Source organism: Corapipo altera, unplaced genomic scaffold (assembly GCF_003945725.1).
Source record: "Corapipo altera isolate COAL_440 unplaced genomic scaffold, ASM394572v1 308, whole genome shotgun sequence".
Classification (NCBI taxonomy): domain Eukaryota; kingdom Metazoa; phylum Chordata; class Aves; order Passeriformes; family Pipridae; genus Corapipo; species Corapipo altera.
In genome coordinates this window covers 2,716,658-2,735,546 of record NW_020884925.1, presented here as the reverse complement: position 1 = coordinate 2,735,546, position 18,889 = coordinate 2,716,658, and the positions used below count along the sequence as shown (strand labels likewise).

At 45.1% G+C, this 18,889-nt stretch overlaps 1 protein-coding gene across 2 annotated transcripts in view; it reads left to right on the top strand.

Annotated features, from left to right (window-relative positions):
- PSTPIP1 (proline-serine-threonine phosphatase interacting protein 1) overlaps window positions 1–18,606 on the top strand; it is a 52,353-nt gene extending 33,747 nt beyond the window's left edge. Inside the window, exons 7-16 of one of the 2 annotated variants that reach the window (XM_027657684.1) lie at window positions 1,671–1,733; window positions 2,768–2,866; window positions 4,547–4,592; window positions 5,415–5,494; window positions 7,594–7,692; window positions 9,049–9,145; window positions 12,164–12,248; window positions 13,772–13,842; window positions 15,058–15,155; window positions 16,683–18,606. In XM_027657684.1, the coding sequence (XP_027513485.1) occupies window positions 1,671–1,733; window positions 2,768–2,866; window positions 4,547–4,592; window positions 5,415–5,494; window positions 7,594–7,692; window positions 9,049–9,145; window positions 12,164–12,248; window positions 13,772–13,842; window positions 15,058–15,155; window positions 16,683–16,814 (870 nt within the window). In that variant the 3' untranslated portion in view covers window positions 16,815–18,606. Of the gene's footprint in view, window positions 1–1,670; window positions 1,734–2,767; window positions 2,867–4,546; window positions 4,593–5,414; window positions 5,495–7,593; window positions 7,693–9,048; window positions 9,146–12,163; window positions 12,249–13,771; window positions 13,843–15,054; window positions 15,156–16,682 lie in introns of both variants that reach the window. The other variant, XM_027657683.1, reaches the window with a different exon arrangement.
- The last annotated feature ends 283 nt before the right edge of the window (window positions 18,607–18,889 follow it).

Sequence of the window (18,889 nt, the reverse complement as noted above, 5' to 3'; positions counted from 1 at the left end):
GTGCTCTGAACGCAGGAGCCAGAGGCTTTAGTCCCTTTTACTCTCTCTGGTGTAACTGCAGATACTGTTATTGTTATTCCTGTAAGAACTTAATCCCTCCTTTTCTCTTTTTGATACCCTTGCTAATGGGTTTCTTTGCTCTGATCCTGCATGATCTCCAACATGCACTAAATAAAGAGGTAACAGCAACATTTAAAAACATAAAAGCAAATGAATACCACACTTAATGCAACACCAATATATGCTGAATTACAAATACATGGAATAAGTAGCGTCTAGTTGATGTCATCTGATAAAAATTTGAGTGTATTTAAGGCCATTTCATCCCCTATGATCTCATCAAGGTCTAAGTCCCTTGAAAAACAGTTCTCAATAGAGACAACAGTGGTCACTCTCACACTTCTGTGGCATTGAAGACCAAGATGGGAGAGTCACTTAACCCTGACAACACTGAGTGATGGAGGAGTAAAACGAAATATTCAGTTCTTTGCTGATTTGAAACAAATGAAAATGCAGATGACCAGTATCTGATGCCACAAAAATCTTGTGCCTACAAGGCCCTGACACACAGGAACTTGCAATAGCAAAGAACTCTGAATATGAAAGTAGGTGAAACCAGCGCTACTACTGAGATTTGAGGTGTGCAGCAGTCTGATGAGGCACACAGGGCATACAAAGAGGGCAGGCACCAGGTTCATGAGTGTTTGTATCCTCCCTCCCTTGGCCACTAGGATGTGCAGAGGGGCTGTTTCTCCTGTTGAGAACAGCAAGCCTTTAACTCGCCTGGGAACAGTTAGAGGGGCCCAGAAAACAAAGAAAAACTGCTTTGGAATCTTAGAGAAGCTTTTTTCTCTGTCCAGCATGTGGCTGCGAGGAAGCCAGCATTAGATATGCTGGATGGTGTCAGCATTTCTGGTAACCTCCCAAAATGCTGTGATTTGTGTTTTACTGTAGCTGCTCTCAGGACTGTGCCCAGTATGAAACAAGCCTCTGGGTAGCCCTGGAGAGAGTTTTGCTTGAGGAGAATATAAAAATTAAAGGACCAAAAGTCCCACTGAGGAAACCCATCCCCTGCCAAGTAGGAGAGTATCTCACTGTCACATAAAGCTGGGCATATCACAACTAAAGCCATGGAAGAGAATCCAGCACTGTCCTTCCAACACTGACCAGATGACAGCATGGAAATCAAATCGTACTGAGCATAAATTTGCCAGAAGCAATGGAATATAAAAACAGGGATTGTTTGTGTTTAAAATGGACAAGAACCTGTGCTCATGTGTGAGGCAGTGGTTCGGTCTGCAGAGATACAGGACCAAGCCCTGGCACCAGCAAAGGAACTCTGCTGGCAGAGCCCACGGGTACTGTGACTGGGTGTTACACTATTTCATCTCCTTAAGAAAAAAAGGAGGAAGAAAATGAAGATCTACATCCTCCCTGCTATTAATGGAAACCACTGAAGCAGAATGATCTTGGATTATTTTTTACCTGGCACTTTGATGCTCTCTGCATCACTTAGAAACCTGCCATTTATAAAAGCAGAGTGAAGTAATTTTCCCCACAGACAGGTGGCTTATAGAGAGGCCCTGACAATGGCTTTCCTAATCCTGCCACTGGAAAGGGAGGGAAGAAGTCCAAAGCAAGAAATGTTGACTTGTGTGTGTTTCTTACAGTACGAGTCTGCGATGGAGCGCGTGCAAAAGAGCAAACTGTCCCACTATAAGAAAACAATGGAGGTAAGCAAGGAGGGCCTGTGAAGGTTTCCTGATGCAAACTGGCTCCAGGATAACCTGTATCACATGTACCTACATCTAAAGAAAGGTCGAGGCTGTGTGAGTGTGCAGGAGCGTGTGTGTGAGAGAGAGGATGTGATTCCTCTCTTCCCTGCGATCTTCCCTGCTGCATCCACTGAAGAGTCTCCAGAAAGTCAATTAATATGGGATCAATGATGCCCCAGGTCGAACAGGATTTCATTCTTTCTAGGCAAGAGTACTTACAGGAGTGAATGTAATTTTTCAGTCTGTGTAAATACAACTTCAAAAATGGTGAGGGAATCTCACAAGCAGGAGGAATCCTCTCCAGCTGGACAGGTACAGGAACTGTAGGCAGCTGGTTTTGGTTTGCAGTGGGCAACTGCCTCTAAAGGAAAGTAGTTGCAGACCTGTCAGTGCTACAGCTGGTACTGTACTAACAATTTTTATTGAAATGTGCTTGTTTCAAGTGAATCTCTAAGACACAGAGATCTTTTGGTGCAAATAAGGATTTCTCTTGCTTGTGAGAACTCCACCAAGACTGTTGTCTATGGCGTGCTGGCTCTGCCTCACAGCCTGGAGCAGTAGGCAAGGAGCACACTGACTTTGGCCACCTGATGCTCCAAGTCACGGTGTAGAAATGACAATCCACCCCACGGGCACCCTGGGAACAGGGGCTCCTAATTTTGTCTCTACACGGTCGCTGGGACCTGACGCCCCAATGGTGGTAGAGCTGCCTGTGTGCTCCTGAGCACCCCTGGAGGGAGCTGCAGTTGTACAAAGCAGACAACTTCAGGGCTGCGAGAAAAGGACACAACTTATGCTCTCAGCCCCTTACCCCAATTTTTCGGTTCTGCTTTTCTATCTCCTTATGGCATCGTTGGGAGTTTTTTCTGGGCACTGATTTGCTCCCCCAGGCTGCAAACCAGACATTACCTAGAACATCACGCTGGAGAGAGCCCAGCCTTGTTCCCTCACCCCAGCCTTGTTCCCTCACGTTTGGTTTCATTTCCACCCAGTCCAAGAAGACCTACGAGCAGAAGTGCCGGGAGGCGGACGAGGCGGAGCAGTCCTTTGAACGGACCAGCGCTTCAGGCAACCAAAAGCAAACAGAAAAGGTACCTCAGATGACTGTGCTGTCCAGAGAGAAAACTGTGGGGTTTACCTTTTCAAGAGAATACAATCAACCAACCCGTTCTGCAGGATGCCAGGGGCTGCTTTCTCTTCTAATTAACCCCTTGGAATCCCCTGGGAAAGAACTAAGTTATCTAATTAATTTATCCCAGGCTATGATCCAATTGCTCTATGAATCCTGAAAGGAAACTGAATGAGAATTTTCTCTGAAATTATTCATTAAAAAAAAAGAAAAAGAGACAAGTCAGAAGGATGTCATGCATTTAGTTTTGCTTTTTGGTCTCTTACATTTAGTAGGCAGAGAATCTTACATTAAAATGCATATTTTTCCTCAACATCTTCCTCCTTATGGTTAGTTTAATTTCAGCTAAATTTACAGACTCAAAAATAAATCGTTGGAAATTAAGGCACCGCAGTCCTTCGTTGCATCATCTTGATACTTGTAGCTGACAATTCACTAACTTTTAATGGGAACATTTTACAGAGGAACAGATGGAGAAAACAAAATAAATGAACTCCCTTTGGCTCGATAAAAATCAGTGCAGTGTAAGCAAAAAGGATCAAAAATCATCTCAAGGAGTGGGGTGGGTGGGGACTCTAAAAACAGCATCAGAACTATACATTTTATTTCCAGCATTCACTAATCTTTGATGAGCGAACCCCTCCAGTTAAGCTGTAAAGAGGGGATGGAATCCTGGCTCTGCTGCAGTTACACCAGAACACTCAGCAGCCTCAATGGCAGCTCAACCTGATGCAGCTCCTTTCCCAGAAGGATCCCAGGGTGCTCACTGCCGTCCCCTCCCTGTTCCCTCCCCGCACATGCCAGCACGTTTGGAATGCACACAGGCAGCTCACAAGCTGTTTAATTCTGCTCAGCATTCACAAACAGTTTGGGGCAGGAAGCAAGTAAGAATGAAGCTTCTGTTGCCAGCTTACTACACGTTTTCCAACCAGCTGTGAGGAGGAATATGGTCGTAGGGACCCCTACCTGAGCCTTGCCTTCAAGGGCAGAGTGGGAGAATGTATTACCCTGATGTCTAGAGCTGTGCATGAACGTGAAACCATCACCATCTGGGCAGGAAGACCTGGGAGTAATGAGCTGTCAATAATGGCTGCCTTTTCATTTGTTAAAAGCTGCAGGTTTTTAAAAAAGAAAAGTTCTACTTAGAGTGAATTTTGCTTTTAGGTTTCTGAGGTGTTATGGGAAATAATCTGGCATTTGCAAAATATTTTAGAAGCTGTGCTCTTTTCATCTGTGTATTACATGAGGAGCTTGAAAGATGAAGAATTTTAACTGCCATTTATTTCTGCTTATAAATATCTATTAGAAAAGCACATCAAACACTTGAGAAAAAACAACTCAGCCAGCAGACACAGCTTCAGGCTGGATCATGCTGGCTCTGAGCTCCTGTGGCAGGGATGTCTGAATGGAAAGATTTCCCTTGAAGTCAGTGGGCCTATGGCTGCACCTGGAAAATTCTGGTCCCTTCTTCTCCACGGCACATATTCAACAGAACCAGCATAAAGGCAGGAGAGCCAGGAAGTGTTTGCAAGTTAGAGCCTTTTCCCCAGAAGGGAAAAGAGAACAGGCAGCAAAAAAAAATGGGGCTGAAGCAAAAAATATTGTCAGGAATTAATTTGGGGTATTTCTTTTCCTATTTCAGAGTCAGAACAAAGCCAAGCAATGCAGAGATGCAGCAAATGAAGCAGGTGATGCTCTATTTGCAACTGAATATTATGATTCTTCTCAGCAGGGATCTGCCAGCACAGGGTCTGGATAGAGCACCATCCAGATCACCCAGGCTGTCTCTGTTTGAAGTCAAGGTTCCCAAAGTCACTCACCCAAAGACTAATGAAAAAACCTCTAAAGAACAGCAACCTGACAGTCATCTGCTTTCTCTAACCTTTGTGGAAATGCAACTGTCCCGCTTTCATTAAAGAATTTATAGAAGACCTCCTTTAGGGACTTCACCCAGGAAAGAAAAGCTCTCCTTGAAGCAAGTTTGAAAACACAGAGCACACTCAAATTGCCCCCAGCCAGCCCAAACCAGATTTATCATCCCCATGTACATGAGCATGGAGCATTGTCCAGCCACAAACACACTGGAAGTCCAGGACAGGCCAGCCCACATCTGAGCTGGCTCAGGAGTTCAGGCTTGTCCCTCCCTGCTCATGGAATAGTTTATACTGAATCACATGGCTTAACTGGCTGGCTTGGCATGGAAGGATGCTCAGTGCCCAAGCATGGTCCAGGCTCTTCATCTCTGAAGTGCATCATCCCTACTGTGAAGTTTATAAATGATCTGCAAACCATACAGAGAAGAATCCTTACTGTAGTATAAAGTTGCAAAGAAAAAACTCCAAAGATCCTTTTGCCCCACCAGTTTCAAGCTCACACATTCCTGTGATACTCAAGCAAACCACAGGCCCGAAGAACCACAGCAAAGGCCCAACAGCAGGAAAAAGAGAAAGGCTGTGTCTCTTTTTTCCCCCTAACTGTTATGTTTCTCTTCTTTGTGTCTGTATTTACAGAGAACGTGTACAAACAGAACATCGAGCAGCTGGATAAGGTCAGGACAGAGTGGGAACAGGAACATATCAAAACCTGCGAGGTAAACATTGACTTTTACAGCGATGTGTTTGCGCGCTCTTTATTTTATCCCACTTGCAGATATCAGTCCAAGACCTGACACATCATCCCAAGGGTTCTACTGTTTGCTTTATGTGGAGTCTCAGTAGATGCCTTTGGAAAATTACTGCAAAAGCTAGAGCTGATTTAGACATAGCTGCTGCTGTCTCACTGACACTCCCCCTGCTTGGTCAGCATAACTATGTAGATATAAAGGAGGGGAATAGGTGCAGAGGTGGGAGAGGTGGAGCAATATGTGAACTGGTACATACCCAAGCCACTCAGAATCTTTCTTTTTCATAGCACTTTATATTCACCTGCAAGAATATTAGTCCTCTGCCATGGAGTAATGTTTCAAATGAAAGGTGGTGCTGGTGGTAAAGTCTCTGTTTGCATTATGCCAAGGATGGACAGGAGATTTGCACCTGGCTAGTAAGTTTTGCACAACAATTTCCAGGAACTGGTTGGCATCCAAATCAGCCACACATTTGGTCACAGTAATCCTTAAAGTACCTTTGCCCATCTGCTAAACTCTGATTTTGCTGTGTTTACTTGTTGCAGGCTTTATTTCCACGTAAAATAAAATGCCAGGATACAACTTTCCAATTCTCTGCTTCCTCTTAAATATTCCCTATCTAGGAGGGCTGAAAAGTCCACAACTGGCACAGAGACTTCCACAGAAATTATACCAAAGCCTTAGCTTTCCCAAGCTGAATATTTTCTCCTTCTTAAAAAGCCAACAAGCAAAGCATTCCAAAACCTCACAGTCTCTTTTGTCTCACATGGCTAAATCCTGATGTGCCCACAGAGCTTGTGGCCTGCCCGCTGCTTAATCCAAACAACCATTGGTAAAGGAAGGGCATCTTTAACACCTTCTTTTAAAAGTGCTTGTTCAGAGAAAAAAATGATGCTTTTTTTGGACATGTCAAACACCACCCAGCTGGACTTTGCTGGGTGTTGACAAGGGCTCGACAAGCCCAGAGTCACCACAGTTCCCTCTTTGATCAGCTGCACTTCCCAACAGGACACCATTTACCTGGAAAATTCCCGGCTGGCTCTGGTGCTGTTTCCACAGCCCTGAAGGGTTTGGCTGCAGCCACAGGCTTTCTGTTCACAAGGGATATTGAAATACTCATTCTCCACCCTGCAGGCTCTCTTTAAAAAGCTTTTGCTCTCAGAAACTGGTCCCCACACCAGCTTACTCCCTCAACAAGATTCTTTTTTGGTTGGTAAGTTATTAGATGGCAGGCAGTGTACCCAACTGAATGTTCTGCTGAATGTCGTATATGTTTGTGGTGTTCTGGACATAATTATTAGCAAATGGAGATGGAAACAGATGGCTGGAAGCATCTGAGCTTTTCACACCTCCTAGAAAATCAAAAACTGATGTTCTACTTTTAACAGAAAAGCTTAGAGATCAGGGTGGGAGGGGTTGGGGTTTTTTTGTTGTTTTTTAAAGTTTTTAAAGAAAGCATTTATCTACCTCTTCCCCCAGCTCAGTTCACACTTCTCTCTTCCCCCTTCACTCTTCCCAAGAGGTGCAACAACACGAGAAAATTAGACGGATGCAGGGAGGGAGTAAATTCTGAAGAAAGAAAAATGCCTTCCCTTTGTGACAAAAATAACATTAGAAATTCAAAGAGGCAACTCCAGAGAGCCTCAAATAGTTTCAAAAGAGAAAAGTCTAGAAAGATATTTTCGATGGCAGAGGTGGCTCTACCTCTAACATAAATACAGCCCTTTCATGCCACTACTCTACTGGTCTGTTAAACATCAAGATTTCAGTGTGATAGGCAGACAGGACCCTGACTGAAATCCTTGCAGTAGAGGTAGCAGTCAAATCCAGACCTGGATTCCTCTCCCCTGCTTTGTTTTTGTCTATAAAACATAACTTTACTTTGGTGCAATCAATTAAAACAAATTCTTGAGTCTGAACAAGCAGATGCAGTTTCTCCAGTAGCTGAAATAGGAGCCTTCAGAATGGTTTGCAGCCCCCACCCACCACAGCCTGCAGTGCAGGTCACTGAGTACCACGGGGCTATGTCACCATGTCACCATGTCACATCTCCTCCTTGGCTGCAGGTGTTCCAGCTCCAGGAGTGCGACCGCATCACCATCCTGCGGAACTCGCTGTGGGTGCACTGCAACCAGCTCTCCCTGCAGTGCGTGAAGGATGATGAGGTAGGGCACTGCCAAGGAGAGCCACGGGCACTGCCCAGGAGAGCCACGGGCACAGGAGGAAGAGGAGGAGCCAGAGTGCTCCAACAACAGCACTGGCTTGCCCTTCTCTGCACGTGCTGTCTCCAGGGGAATATTTCCAATGCAGCTTGTTCTCCCTAGATATAAACCAGATAGATGTCTGCCTTCAAACAGTCTGTGCCACACTTAGTGACACCAACATGTCTCCCTCTCAGCTACCAGAACACTCAGTCACAGAATCACAGAATCAGTCGGGTTGGAAAAGACCCCTGAGATCATCAAGTCCAACCCTTGATCCAACCCCGCCGTGGTTCCCAGCCCATGGCACTGATGCCACATCCAGTCTCACCTTAAACATCTCCAGGGACGGTGAATCCACCCCCTCCCTGGGCAGCCCATTCCAGTGTCTGAGCACTCTCTCTGTAAACATTTCTTCCTAATATTCAACCTAAACCTCCCCTGGCACAGCTCAAGACTGTGCCCTCTTGTCCTACTGCTGCTTCCTGGGAGAAGAGCCCGACCCCCACCCGGCTCCCCCCTCCTGTCAGGGAGTTGTAGAGAGTGAGGAGGTCTCCCCTGAGCCTCCTCTTCTCCAGGCTGAACAGCCCCAGCTCCCTCAGCCTCTCCTCATAGGACTTGTGCTTCAGTCCCTTCCCCAGCCTCGTTGCTCTTCTCTGCACCTGCTCCAGCCCCTCAATGTCCTTCCTGAGCTGAGGGCCCAGAGCTGGACACAGCACTCCAGGGGTGGCCTCACCAGCGCTGAGTCCAGGGGAAGAATCCCTGCCCTGCTCCTGCTGCCACACTGTTCCTGAGCCAGGCCAGGATCCATTGGCCTTCTTGGCCACCTGGGCACACTCTGGCTCCTGTTCAGCTTCCTGTCCATCCACACTCCCAGGTCCCTTTCTGCCTGGCTGCTCTCCAGCCACTCTGGCCCCAGCCCATGGGGCTGCAGGACCCCGGCCCTGGTAGAACCTCAACTGTTGAGTATGTTTGGGCTCTGACACAGCTTTCAAAAAGGCATCCAGTCATGGTCTCAAGACTGGAAGACAAAGAATACACTAGATTTGACTCTGAATAGTTGTTTCCTGATATTAATTTCTTTATTGCATTGAAAAGCTCTGGACTTTTGTCCTCCTCTCTTAAGAGAATATCCAGAGCACAAATGAACAAGTCTGTTTACAAGAATATTTGTATGGGGGACAGGCCAAAGATCATCCAGGTCAGACATGTACCGAATATAAAGTGTCTCTTAAGGGGAAAATTGTTAGAAGAGCATTAATTGTTAATTCAATGTGAAATGTTAAAAGTTAAATTAGAATCTTGGATTCTGTTTTGTAGCAGTATGAAGAGGTTCGGGTCAGCCTGGAGAACTGCGTTGTAGAGTCAGACATAGACTACTTCATTAAGACAAAAATGACAGGAACACAACCTCCAGGTAATTATTCCTATTGCTCTTGCCAGATGAGTTACACACTAGGCTGAGGCTGGAGCTGTGCAGTGCAGTTCCTGTGGAGGTGAAGCCAGCTGGAGGAGTTTCTGCTCCGGCTCTTTGTTCCCACTTGCCAGGCTCACTTCCCCCTCGCTGTGCTGCCGTTGCTGCCTGTGTGGCACTAAGTGGGATGTTGGAATGATCCAGGTTAAAAATAACCCTCCAAAGTAGAAAAAAAAAGTCTTTTTGGCTTTGCAACCAGGCTCATTTCACAGTACAGCTGAACTGACACCTCTAAGGAGGTGGCAAATTGCTTTGCAGAGATGGGAGCTTCAGTCTCCTGCAGCAGCGACAAGTCAGAGACAACTTATGATGTAACTGCACCCCCGTGTCCCCTTGACAGAGGTGTCACCTCCTCATTTGCAGCACACAGAAGACCCAACTTTCTCGTCTGTTCCATGTGTCCAATGGGAAATAACAACTTTTGTCCTCTCAGGAAGTTGTTTGAATAAGCCCAGACTCTGGCTGGGGCAATGGAATTGGCTTTGCCCCAGCACACAGAAGTGCTGTAGAGTGCTGCAGAGAAGTGCTGTAAGGTTCACAGACTCTGCCCATTCAAACCAGAGCAGCCTTTTCCTTGACTTCAATGATCAAAACCTCTGGGCTGGATGCAGAGTGACCCAGCAAGAGGCAGTAACATTGTAAAGTGAAAACATGCTGCTCCAGGGTAGGAGTTCTCCAAACACACCCCGGGAAAGGAGCCTATCTAGTGTTTCACAGGGCCAAACACCCACCACACCCACGTACTTAAAAAAGAAATACAAGATAGTTACAAACTGCTCCACTCCTGTGCAGCTGCTGCAGTAAACAAAGACTCAGCAGTTGTAAAAGGAGAGAAGAATCCCCATTCCATCTCTCTGTTAGCTGATGACATGTGCCTAGCTGGAGAGATCTCCTCCTCCATTTTTGCCAGATCTGTGCACAGATAGTGTTTCAGTTCCAGTGCCTGCTCTAACACCACAAACTCCCCTCAGGAGCCCTCAGCACTGCCCACAGGGGTTAGTTCCTGCCGGCCAGAGTTACACTGGCCCAAAAAACTTTCATCCTGATAAAAACCTTCCGTGCTGGGAGTTGCACAGGTACAAACATCAGCACTACAAAGGCCCATTCCGAGGGGTAATTATGTCATACAAGAACAGCTTAAACCCCTCTGATTTCATTGCAGAGCAATCATACCCCAGGACCCTCCTCGGCAGAGCTGAATCCTGCCACTAACTCAGCACCGAGCTGTCTGAGGCCTGTTTCTCACTCAGCCTTTCTGACATTACTCTTATGGATGATTAAAAATTGAGATTTGGGGAATTTTTTTAAACTAAAACATTGACACTGTTGCACTGGATACCATTTTGCTACTATAGTTTATTCTTCTTCACGCACAGGATTTAAATTCATCAGTATAGGAGCATTTACCCAGGGAAAATTACATTTTCAGTGGCAGAAGGGAGAACTGTGTCTTGCAACAGTGTGAAACAACTTCTGTACATCAAGAAATTTGTAATTCTTAGCTAGTTGTTTTTGGTTTTTTTTTTCCTGTGTAAGATTTCTCATTCTCCAGTCGCCCAGGCAATTTTCTGCAAACAGTTCTTGGCTATGTCAGAAGTCATTTCAAATGAGAAATAGGTGGGGAAAACCCTTGAGAGCTGTATGAAAAGCAAAGAAAAACCTGATCTGCTCTTTTTTGTTGTTTTTATTTTGCCACCTTCGAGAGGGTGACATGTTCTGGAAGCAGTATCCTGGTATCTCCACAGCTCTGGCTAATGAGTTTGCACAGTAGCACACGGTGAGCTGTTGATCTGTGTTATTATTTGCAAAATGCAGGAGGAAATCCAGGTGTTGTTTTGTGTTGTGTGGCTGAAGAGCTTCATTTTGACCAATCCTTGGATGCTATTGCTCAGTCCCTTCTTCTGCCTAATCTCACAATACCCTATAGACTGGAAATTGCACCATGGTAACAATCTAGAGGGGCAACGGGAGACCCTTAAATTAGTCAGAAAACTTGTTAATTACTGTGAGTTTGATTTGTAGGGATTCTTCAAACTCATTAGCTCTATGTGCCTGCCCTGCTTATTATCTTGGCTGACCCAGTGCAAGAATGTCAACACAACCTTTAGCCCAAGTCCAATGTCTTTGTTAACTTGCTGCTATCAGGTCTGAGATAACACAGTATCCCAGACTTCACTCCTGTTTGTTCAACTCTAACACTCAGCAGGCAGGCGGAGTGTGTGGCCACCAGCTGCAGGCAACTACGCTGGGAGCTCTGAGATGAAAAATAAATAAATCCATCTGTAAAGTTAGAGCTGGAAATGGTCTCAATTTCACCCTTAAGGACACCATAGGGGAGAGTGAAGGAAATGTAACATAACTGTGTTTGAGAGAACAAAACGCAAATATCTCTGGGTAAACAGCAAATCAGCTCTCAGGAGGCGCTGGGGGAGGTAGGTAGGGAAACAAGCACAAGCACAGGCACAGGGCAGGAAATTGCTCATTAATGCTGTTGGCAGGAACATTCCGAAATCTCCCCAGCTCTGACAAAAATGCCTGACTCCATTCACTGAGAAAAAAAGAAACAAAACATGCTGCAGCCAATTCTATCACGAACACAGTCCGAGGCTCACAATGGCCACACTCTGCTCCCCAAAATCTTGAGCTTTAACACAACGGAAGAAACAGCCATGGAGGAAACTGCCTTCTGAATTCGGGTTGGCCACAGCTCTTAAACTGGGGCTGCAGGACCTCCACTGTGCTCAGCTCAGGTCAAACCAAGCAAGGACACGGCTGCTCACAGTCACTGGAATGGCTTTTGTCAAGTCCCCAGGTGCCCCTGAGCTGCTCCAGCCACATTCCAGGTGTGGGCAGAGAGGTTTGCAAACTGGATTGCTGTTTGCTCCACCAGCCCCAGGTCACATTGCAGTGGGGAGAAAACAGTTCTGCCTGTTTGAACATCTCATTTTTCTTGCCCTGCAGATGCCATAGGGTATGAGAACTACTACAGCAGAGAGCCCAACAGACGCAACAGCAGCCCAACCCAGTCCTGTGGGATGATGAAGAGGTGAGTGGCAACCTTCAGTTCCCAGCACAGGTATTTCTCAGTATGAACAGCGAGGTATGAAGACGGAAAACAGCACCTGGAAAGTCATTACTTCCTTCATTGTAGCAAGAGGCAGCTACGTATCAATAAATGTAACTTGACAGAAGAAGTAAATCTATTAAAACCGGAGTCAGAGCAGTTTTGCCGTGGCCCAGTGGGAAGAGTGACACAGGATGAGTTCATCACACAATTAGTCGGCCAGGGGCAGAGAGCAGTCACTGGGTTCCTCTTTTCCAGTGAGTCAGGGCATGTAGCTACAAACCCACCTTGTTCAAGGGAGGCAAAGGTGAATCTGGCCAGGAGTAAAGGCTGGGCAGAGCTGTCCTTTGGGGCATTCCCTCCTGGATTCCTGCACTGCTCAGCTGAGCAGAACAAAGAGCTGCTCTCTGCATCTCGACCAAGGGGAAAAAATAACAACTGTGATCATTAGGGAGGCTTTTTTTTTTTTTTTTTGATCCATTTCTGCTGGTAAATGTTGGAATGTGGATGTAGCTACACCAGCATGGTAGAACTATTGGTTTAAATACTTTTTACTGAAATGGCTAATTCACAGTGAGAGTGGCATCATAGATAAAGCACAAGAGATTTATGCTCTGACAAGCCTTATGACATGGCAAAGACAGGAAGCAGGCTGTGATCTCCCATTTAAAATGTGGTGCAGGCTTGTCAGGGAGCTGATCAGGGCTACACACTGTACTTTGTTTTTCTGTTGAAAACCAGATCTTCTATAATAATGAATTCAATGTTGCATCCTATGCAGTTACGTAAGACAATTGTATTGCCATTTAGAACACAACTGTGCTCTGCATGGGAGAGGAGCCTAGAGAGACTCAGTCTGAGTTTTTCAGGAACTGTGGAGTTAGGATATCCATTTTCCAGACACGTCGAGTGTTCACTAGCTGAAAAAATTATACTGTTTAAATGTGCCTTAAGCATGCAATGCTATTTCCATCTCTGCTTGAGAATCCTAACCCATTTTCTCACTTTACTTAGTCTCCAGTACCCAGCTGTGATAGAGGAAATAACTAGGGATAGATTAAAATAAAAATTCACTTAAACTCACAGTTTTTAGAAAGGCTCGTTATACAAGCTCTGTATTTTAAATTGTATCATTTTCCTTAAACACAAATATATGTTAACCTCCTATAAACAACTGACAATTCTCCTGGTATTAACATTATGAAATAATTGGAGTTTCACACTATGAGTCTTTGGATCCACAACAAAATACTATCCTGCTGCATGTTATTCACAATTTAGTGATGGCTGATTGTTCAGTATTCTGCTGCACTTTAAAAAATATATTTCTAACTGAAGATAAATATATCTACAGCATAAATGAAAATAGAAGGCCATGGGAAGAGGTGACATCTACTCAGTGTGAAGCAGATGGAGGAAAGGCTGAGTCAGAGAGCTGAGAGGAAGGAATGCTCATACCCAGGCCTGTTCACTCATTTTGTCATTGGCTTCTCTTGGTTCTGCAGATTCTCTGGACTACTGCATGGGAGCAGCAAAAACCACACGGAAATTGCCACTCCTTCAGCCCCTCCTCTTGGTATGACTCCGCAGGAAATCAGTTTACCAGATGTGTTTGGTTTAGATCACGTTGCTAAATCAGGCTCTGACATGTGGCAGACATTGTACAGCAGATATTCACATGTTGGTAGTCAAAATAGTCTGGAAATGAATTTCGCTTGGATGTGTATTAAACAAATTTCTCAGTTTCAAGTGCCAAATAATCCACAGAATCTTCAAAACTTCCATCTAGGCAAGGGGGGACTGTACATTCAGAGCAGCACAGACTGACTTAGATATTAGTTTTCTCCTTGTGTGAAATACACTGCCTCTAAAAAGCCCGAGGGAATACATAAAGCTTTTAACAGACCAGGTTCATGCTTTATGAATGCAAATATCCATCTCATCTAACACCTACACTGTTGTCTTGTAACCCTTACAACTAGAAATTTATCAGATGATATTTAAAACACAGTATTTTGACTTCGTAGAAAGTAACAGCTTACGGCATTTTTATTGGTCTGACAGTAAATAAAACCATTTTAACTGTGATTCATACAGCAGGAAGAAAATAAAAAGTTGTTTTAAAACAACAGCTTTAAAATCAACAACCTCTGTCAGGCCTGCCTGCTTGGGCACCCAAAAACAAAGCCCAGACTATCTCACTTACTGCGTTTGGTGCTCAGCAGGGGAAGCTCCCAGACAGATGCTGGGAAGGAATAAGAGTTTGCCCTGATTTCAGCAAGCTGGATTAAAACAAAACATCTGCAAAGAAGTTATGTCCATGACAAATAGCTATTTGAGAACTATATCAACCACTGGAAAATGTCTGGTGACCCACTGGCAGAGTGTTTTCCCTTTTTCTCAAGGGAACAAGAGAAGCCCTGTGTGAGTCACTGGACTGCTAGAATTTTATGCCTCCAGTAGCAACCATTTTAATCACAGCATTGCCCTCCTTGGACTGTTTTTTACCAGGGAAAACATTTTTCCCAACCTGGATGAGGCTAAAGCTACTTTCTGACCTCCCACAAAGTTCAGTGGGTGTATTGTCATCTAATCAATGGGGGACAGTTTTTGTGCAAGACTTTACCTACAGTTCACAGCAGCTTTTCTATACATGTACATCTCCAGGCAGAGAAAGAACAGAAACCCTTGTATTTGTGAAGTCTTGCATGTGATCCCACACATTTATAAGCAACTGAACTCTTTGTTTCTGTGGTGGGTATTTTTTCCTCGTTTTTTCCCCCCGTAGCAGAGAGAACAGATGGAGTCTATGCATCCATTTTTGTAAATGAAGAAGCTGGGATCACATCATCACAGGACTACAGAGTACTTTATGACTACACAGCCCAGGTAAAACAAGGCTTCAAAATAAATATTTCATAGCATCAGATTTAAAAAAAAAAAAAATTATGCTGATTCAAACATCTTGAAAGAGTTAATTCTGTGCAGGAGATGTTATTGTCACTTTGCAGCCATTACTTGTCCTGCTCTGCTGGCTCTCCATGCTGGAGAGGGCTAATGACACTCTTTCCCTACACTCCCATGTTGCAAGTTGCAGAATCACAGTGAATATGGTTCCTCTATCAATGGATTGTTACAAAGAGCACCCTGCATCCTTTACTGGGAATTGAACTCTCTCTGACTTCAGTCCTAACTAGACAGGATACCTTCAGTAAAAGGTGAATGGACCAGTTGTGAGTATTTACTTATTCAGATGGACTCCAGAACCTGACTCCAGCCTGCTGCTTTACTTGTCAGTTTAAGGGTCCCTTTATTAGCTTCAGATTAACAGAAGGAACAGCATCCAGGAGGTCTTATGTTACAGTGCAGAGAGAGCATCACACCAAGGGACTTGCCATCAATAGCCAACAGTGAAGAAATGCTGACAGGTGACAAAATAAGAGAGCCAGATAAATAATGAAAACAGAGAAAGGGCTCAAAAGGAGCACTTTCTCTTAGGTACAGCAGTATTCCACCTCCTTTTATTAGATTATTTTTTTTTTGCTATGTTTTAAACACTCTTTTATTATTTACTGAAATTTCATCTAAGCACAGCTGAAAGTATCTCACTGTTAAAGGCAGTTCCCCTGAGGAGACTACTGGATCACTTTGTGAGATCCTTACTCTGAGAGCTGCCTTAAAAACTATGACACACACGGATTTTCCCTGCTGAGAAAAGAGCCTGTTACTACCTTTAGTATATTGTACATTGAAACCTCTCATCTTTTGAGTCCATTCTTACCCACTCAGGTACATTAAATTTAGTTTTAGCTGACATGTCAAACATCTCTGGAAGCCTCTCTTACCCTGTTTTCTATTTTACTACGCTGCAGGCAGCAAAGTGGTTTCCTATGGAAAATAGGCCAGCATGGGCTGATAGCTGCCTGGGAGCTCAAGGAGAGATTCCCTGCAGCCTCTGCATTTGTGTTGGGATGAAAGTCACTGCTGTCGGGAAGAGTCGCTGTACCTCCACTGGTCACTGCTGCTCCCTGCTAAAAAAACTGGGAGACCTATTTAAGGCATGGATTAACGGAGACACTGTTATCTCCCTTGGGAATTAAGCTGTGCTCTGTTTTATTTAGCAACACCTGCAGACTATGCAGGTCATGGTTAGCTGGTTTAGGACAGTTGTATTTAACCCCTTGTGGCCTTCCCCAGTGTTGTCAAGTTGCACAGGAGGAGACACCATGGAGGCTGGGCAAATGTGAAGATCTTAAGGGAATAGCCAAAATGCTTAATCCCTCACTGTCTGGTATTTCAGGCTCATTCCAAGCAGACAGCTGATGAAGGGAAGGATTAAAAAAATCCCACCACATACATGCTTGGGCCCTCCTGTGCTCTCAGGCTAACCACATTGCTTTTCCCTGTCTCCTTCAGAGCATGGATGAACTGGACATCAGTGAAGGAGACATCGTAGTTGTCATTGAAGAAAACGAGGATGGCTGGTGGACAGCGGAAAGGAATGGGCAGCGAGGCTTCGTGCCAGGGTCTTATCTTGAAAAGCTTTGATGAAAAGAAGCTCCAGCCCTCAGACTTTAAAAATATTCTATTACTGAAAACAACCTGCACACGAGGTCTGCTTCAGGGATGACCAAGGGCATCCCATAATACTGTTTTTTGCAACTACCAGTCAGGAAATAACCAACTGACCGTGCTCTCCTCTTCCTTGCTCCTACCCAGTTCCAGCATCTCCTGGCCTATGCTGTCTGCAAAATCCATCTTCAGCCCTGAGAGATCAGGACTTGCTTTTCTTAGCCCTGTTCTCCCACCCTCAGCACACTGTCCTGCCAGCAGTGTCATAAAGCTCAGCAAACCTGGGAGGGAAATCCTGCTCAGACCTTCACTGCACTAAAGGAAGAAGGTCATGGAACAAGTGCAGTTTCTGCAGGATGGAGGACTGTCTCCAGCCAGCCCGTGAGCCACCCTCGTGGTCACAGTAGCCACGGATCCCCTTCTCTCCCTGCACAGGTCATGCTGGTATTTTTGACAGTGGACTGACTTCTTCATCAGGGTCACTGATGAACAGAAGAAAATCAGTGAATGTGAATGCAGCTAGAGAGGGACACCTGAAGGACAGAGACACATCTGTAGTAAGGAAAGTTCAGGCACTCCCCACCACAACCATCTCCTAATACAATGAAATCCACACTACCCATGGCTCTGCTTTGCACTGGATTCTGGACAGATGATAAACCCAAGGCCTTGGCTGAAAGTTTCCCTAACACCTCTCTGGGATTTTCAAGTTTAAAAACCCAACACCACAAACAACAGATAAGCCAAGCCTCCAGCAGTGCTGCCCTGCTCTGATTCCCCTCTGAGCACCAGGGGATTGCCAGTCACACAATCTGCAGCCCAGTGTCACCAGGGCATCCTCCCTTCCACCTGGCTCAGCCTCTCCTCTCCTGCTCACAGGCTTCTTTGTCTCCTACTGCTGTCTAAAGCCTCTGCACCTCTGGGATTGCTGGCACAGTCACATCCTGGCTCCTTTCCAGGCACTTTGTTCTTCAACAATCCCTCTTCCCAGAAGTTGCACTGTGCAGGTTCACTGTATTTCACAGATTTCAGCTCTATCAGTCTTTCTAGTTCAGTATTTAAGGATGTCACTGTGCTTACCAAGGGATTGATGGATGGTTTCTGCCACTCTTCCCTTTTCAAAAAAAAAGAAATAAAAGTCGGTGATTGAATCAGAGTGAACTGTTTCTGGGGGCAGAATGACCCTCTTTGCCAAGGTTTCAGGTCTTAAAACTGAACAAAGACAATGAAAATTAATCAAATTGCTACCCAAAAGGCATGGAGCAGGGAGGAACTGTTAGCTAAGACACAGCAGGAAAGACAAAGAGAAATTTCAACAAAAGAAAAAAGCTGTAATGGTCAATGCAATTTTTCCTTAAATGAAGCACAGTGAAGGTCAGAGGCACTTGCAGTACCTTATTCTAAGTCTTCCTTCAAGAATGGAATAGCAATTGCTGCAGGCCCTTCTTTAGCTCCCTACAGTCCTTTGCACTTGTCCTTCCCTCACTTCCCAAAGTTATTATGCAGCACATCCACATCAGTGCTGAAGGGCTCCCAGAACCTGGCAGTAGCTCAGGCTCACAGGCACAGGAGGAGCTGGAATGGAAATTCAGGCAGCAGTGTCAGAACAGCAGTGCTTGCCCAGGCTGAGGGGGTAATGACAGGTTTGGCTGAATTGAGCAGTGATAGAAGGTGCACAGTAACCTTCAGCTTGGCCAGGGCACTGCCAGTGGGGGCTGCCAGAAAACTGCAGCATCACTCCTTAGCTGCAGCAGGAGAGGAAACTTAAAACATGGCAGATTTAATATATTGACTTCTTGAACACTCAAAAGAGAACTGTAATAAAGCAACAAATTTTGCAGATTACCTTAATTAAACAGAAAAAATAAACCACTGAGATGCATCTCCTGCAATTCTGTGTGACACGTGGATTTTGCAAGGACTCCTCACCTCTCTGGGGGCCCAGACAACCTCACAAAGACACTGCAGTGCCCAGTCCTGATTACCCTGAAATCCTATTACAGATTATCTTTGCTTCCATGCACCACATGGTCCACATCACTGACAGACTG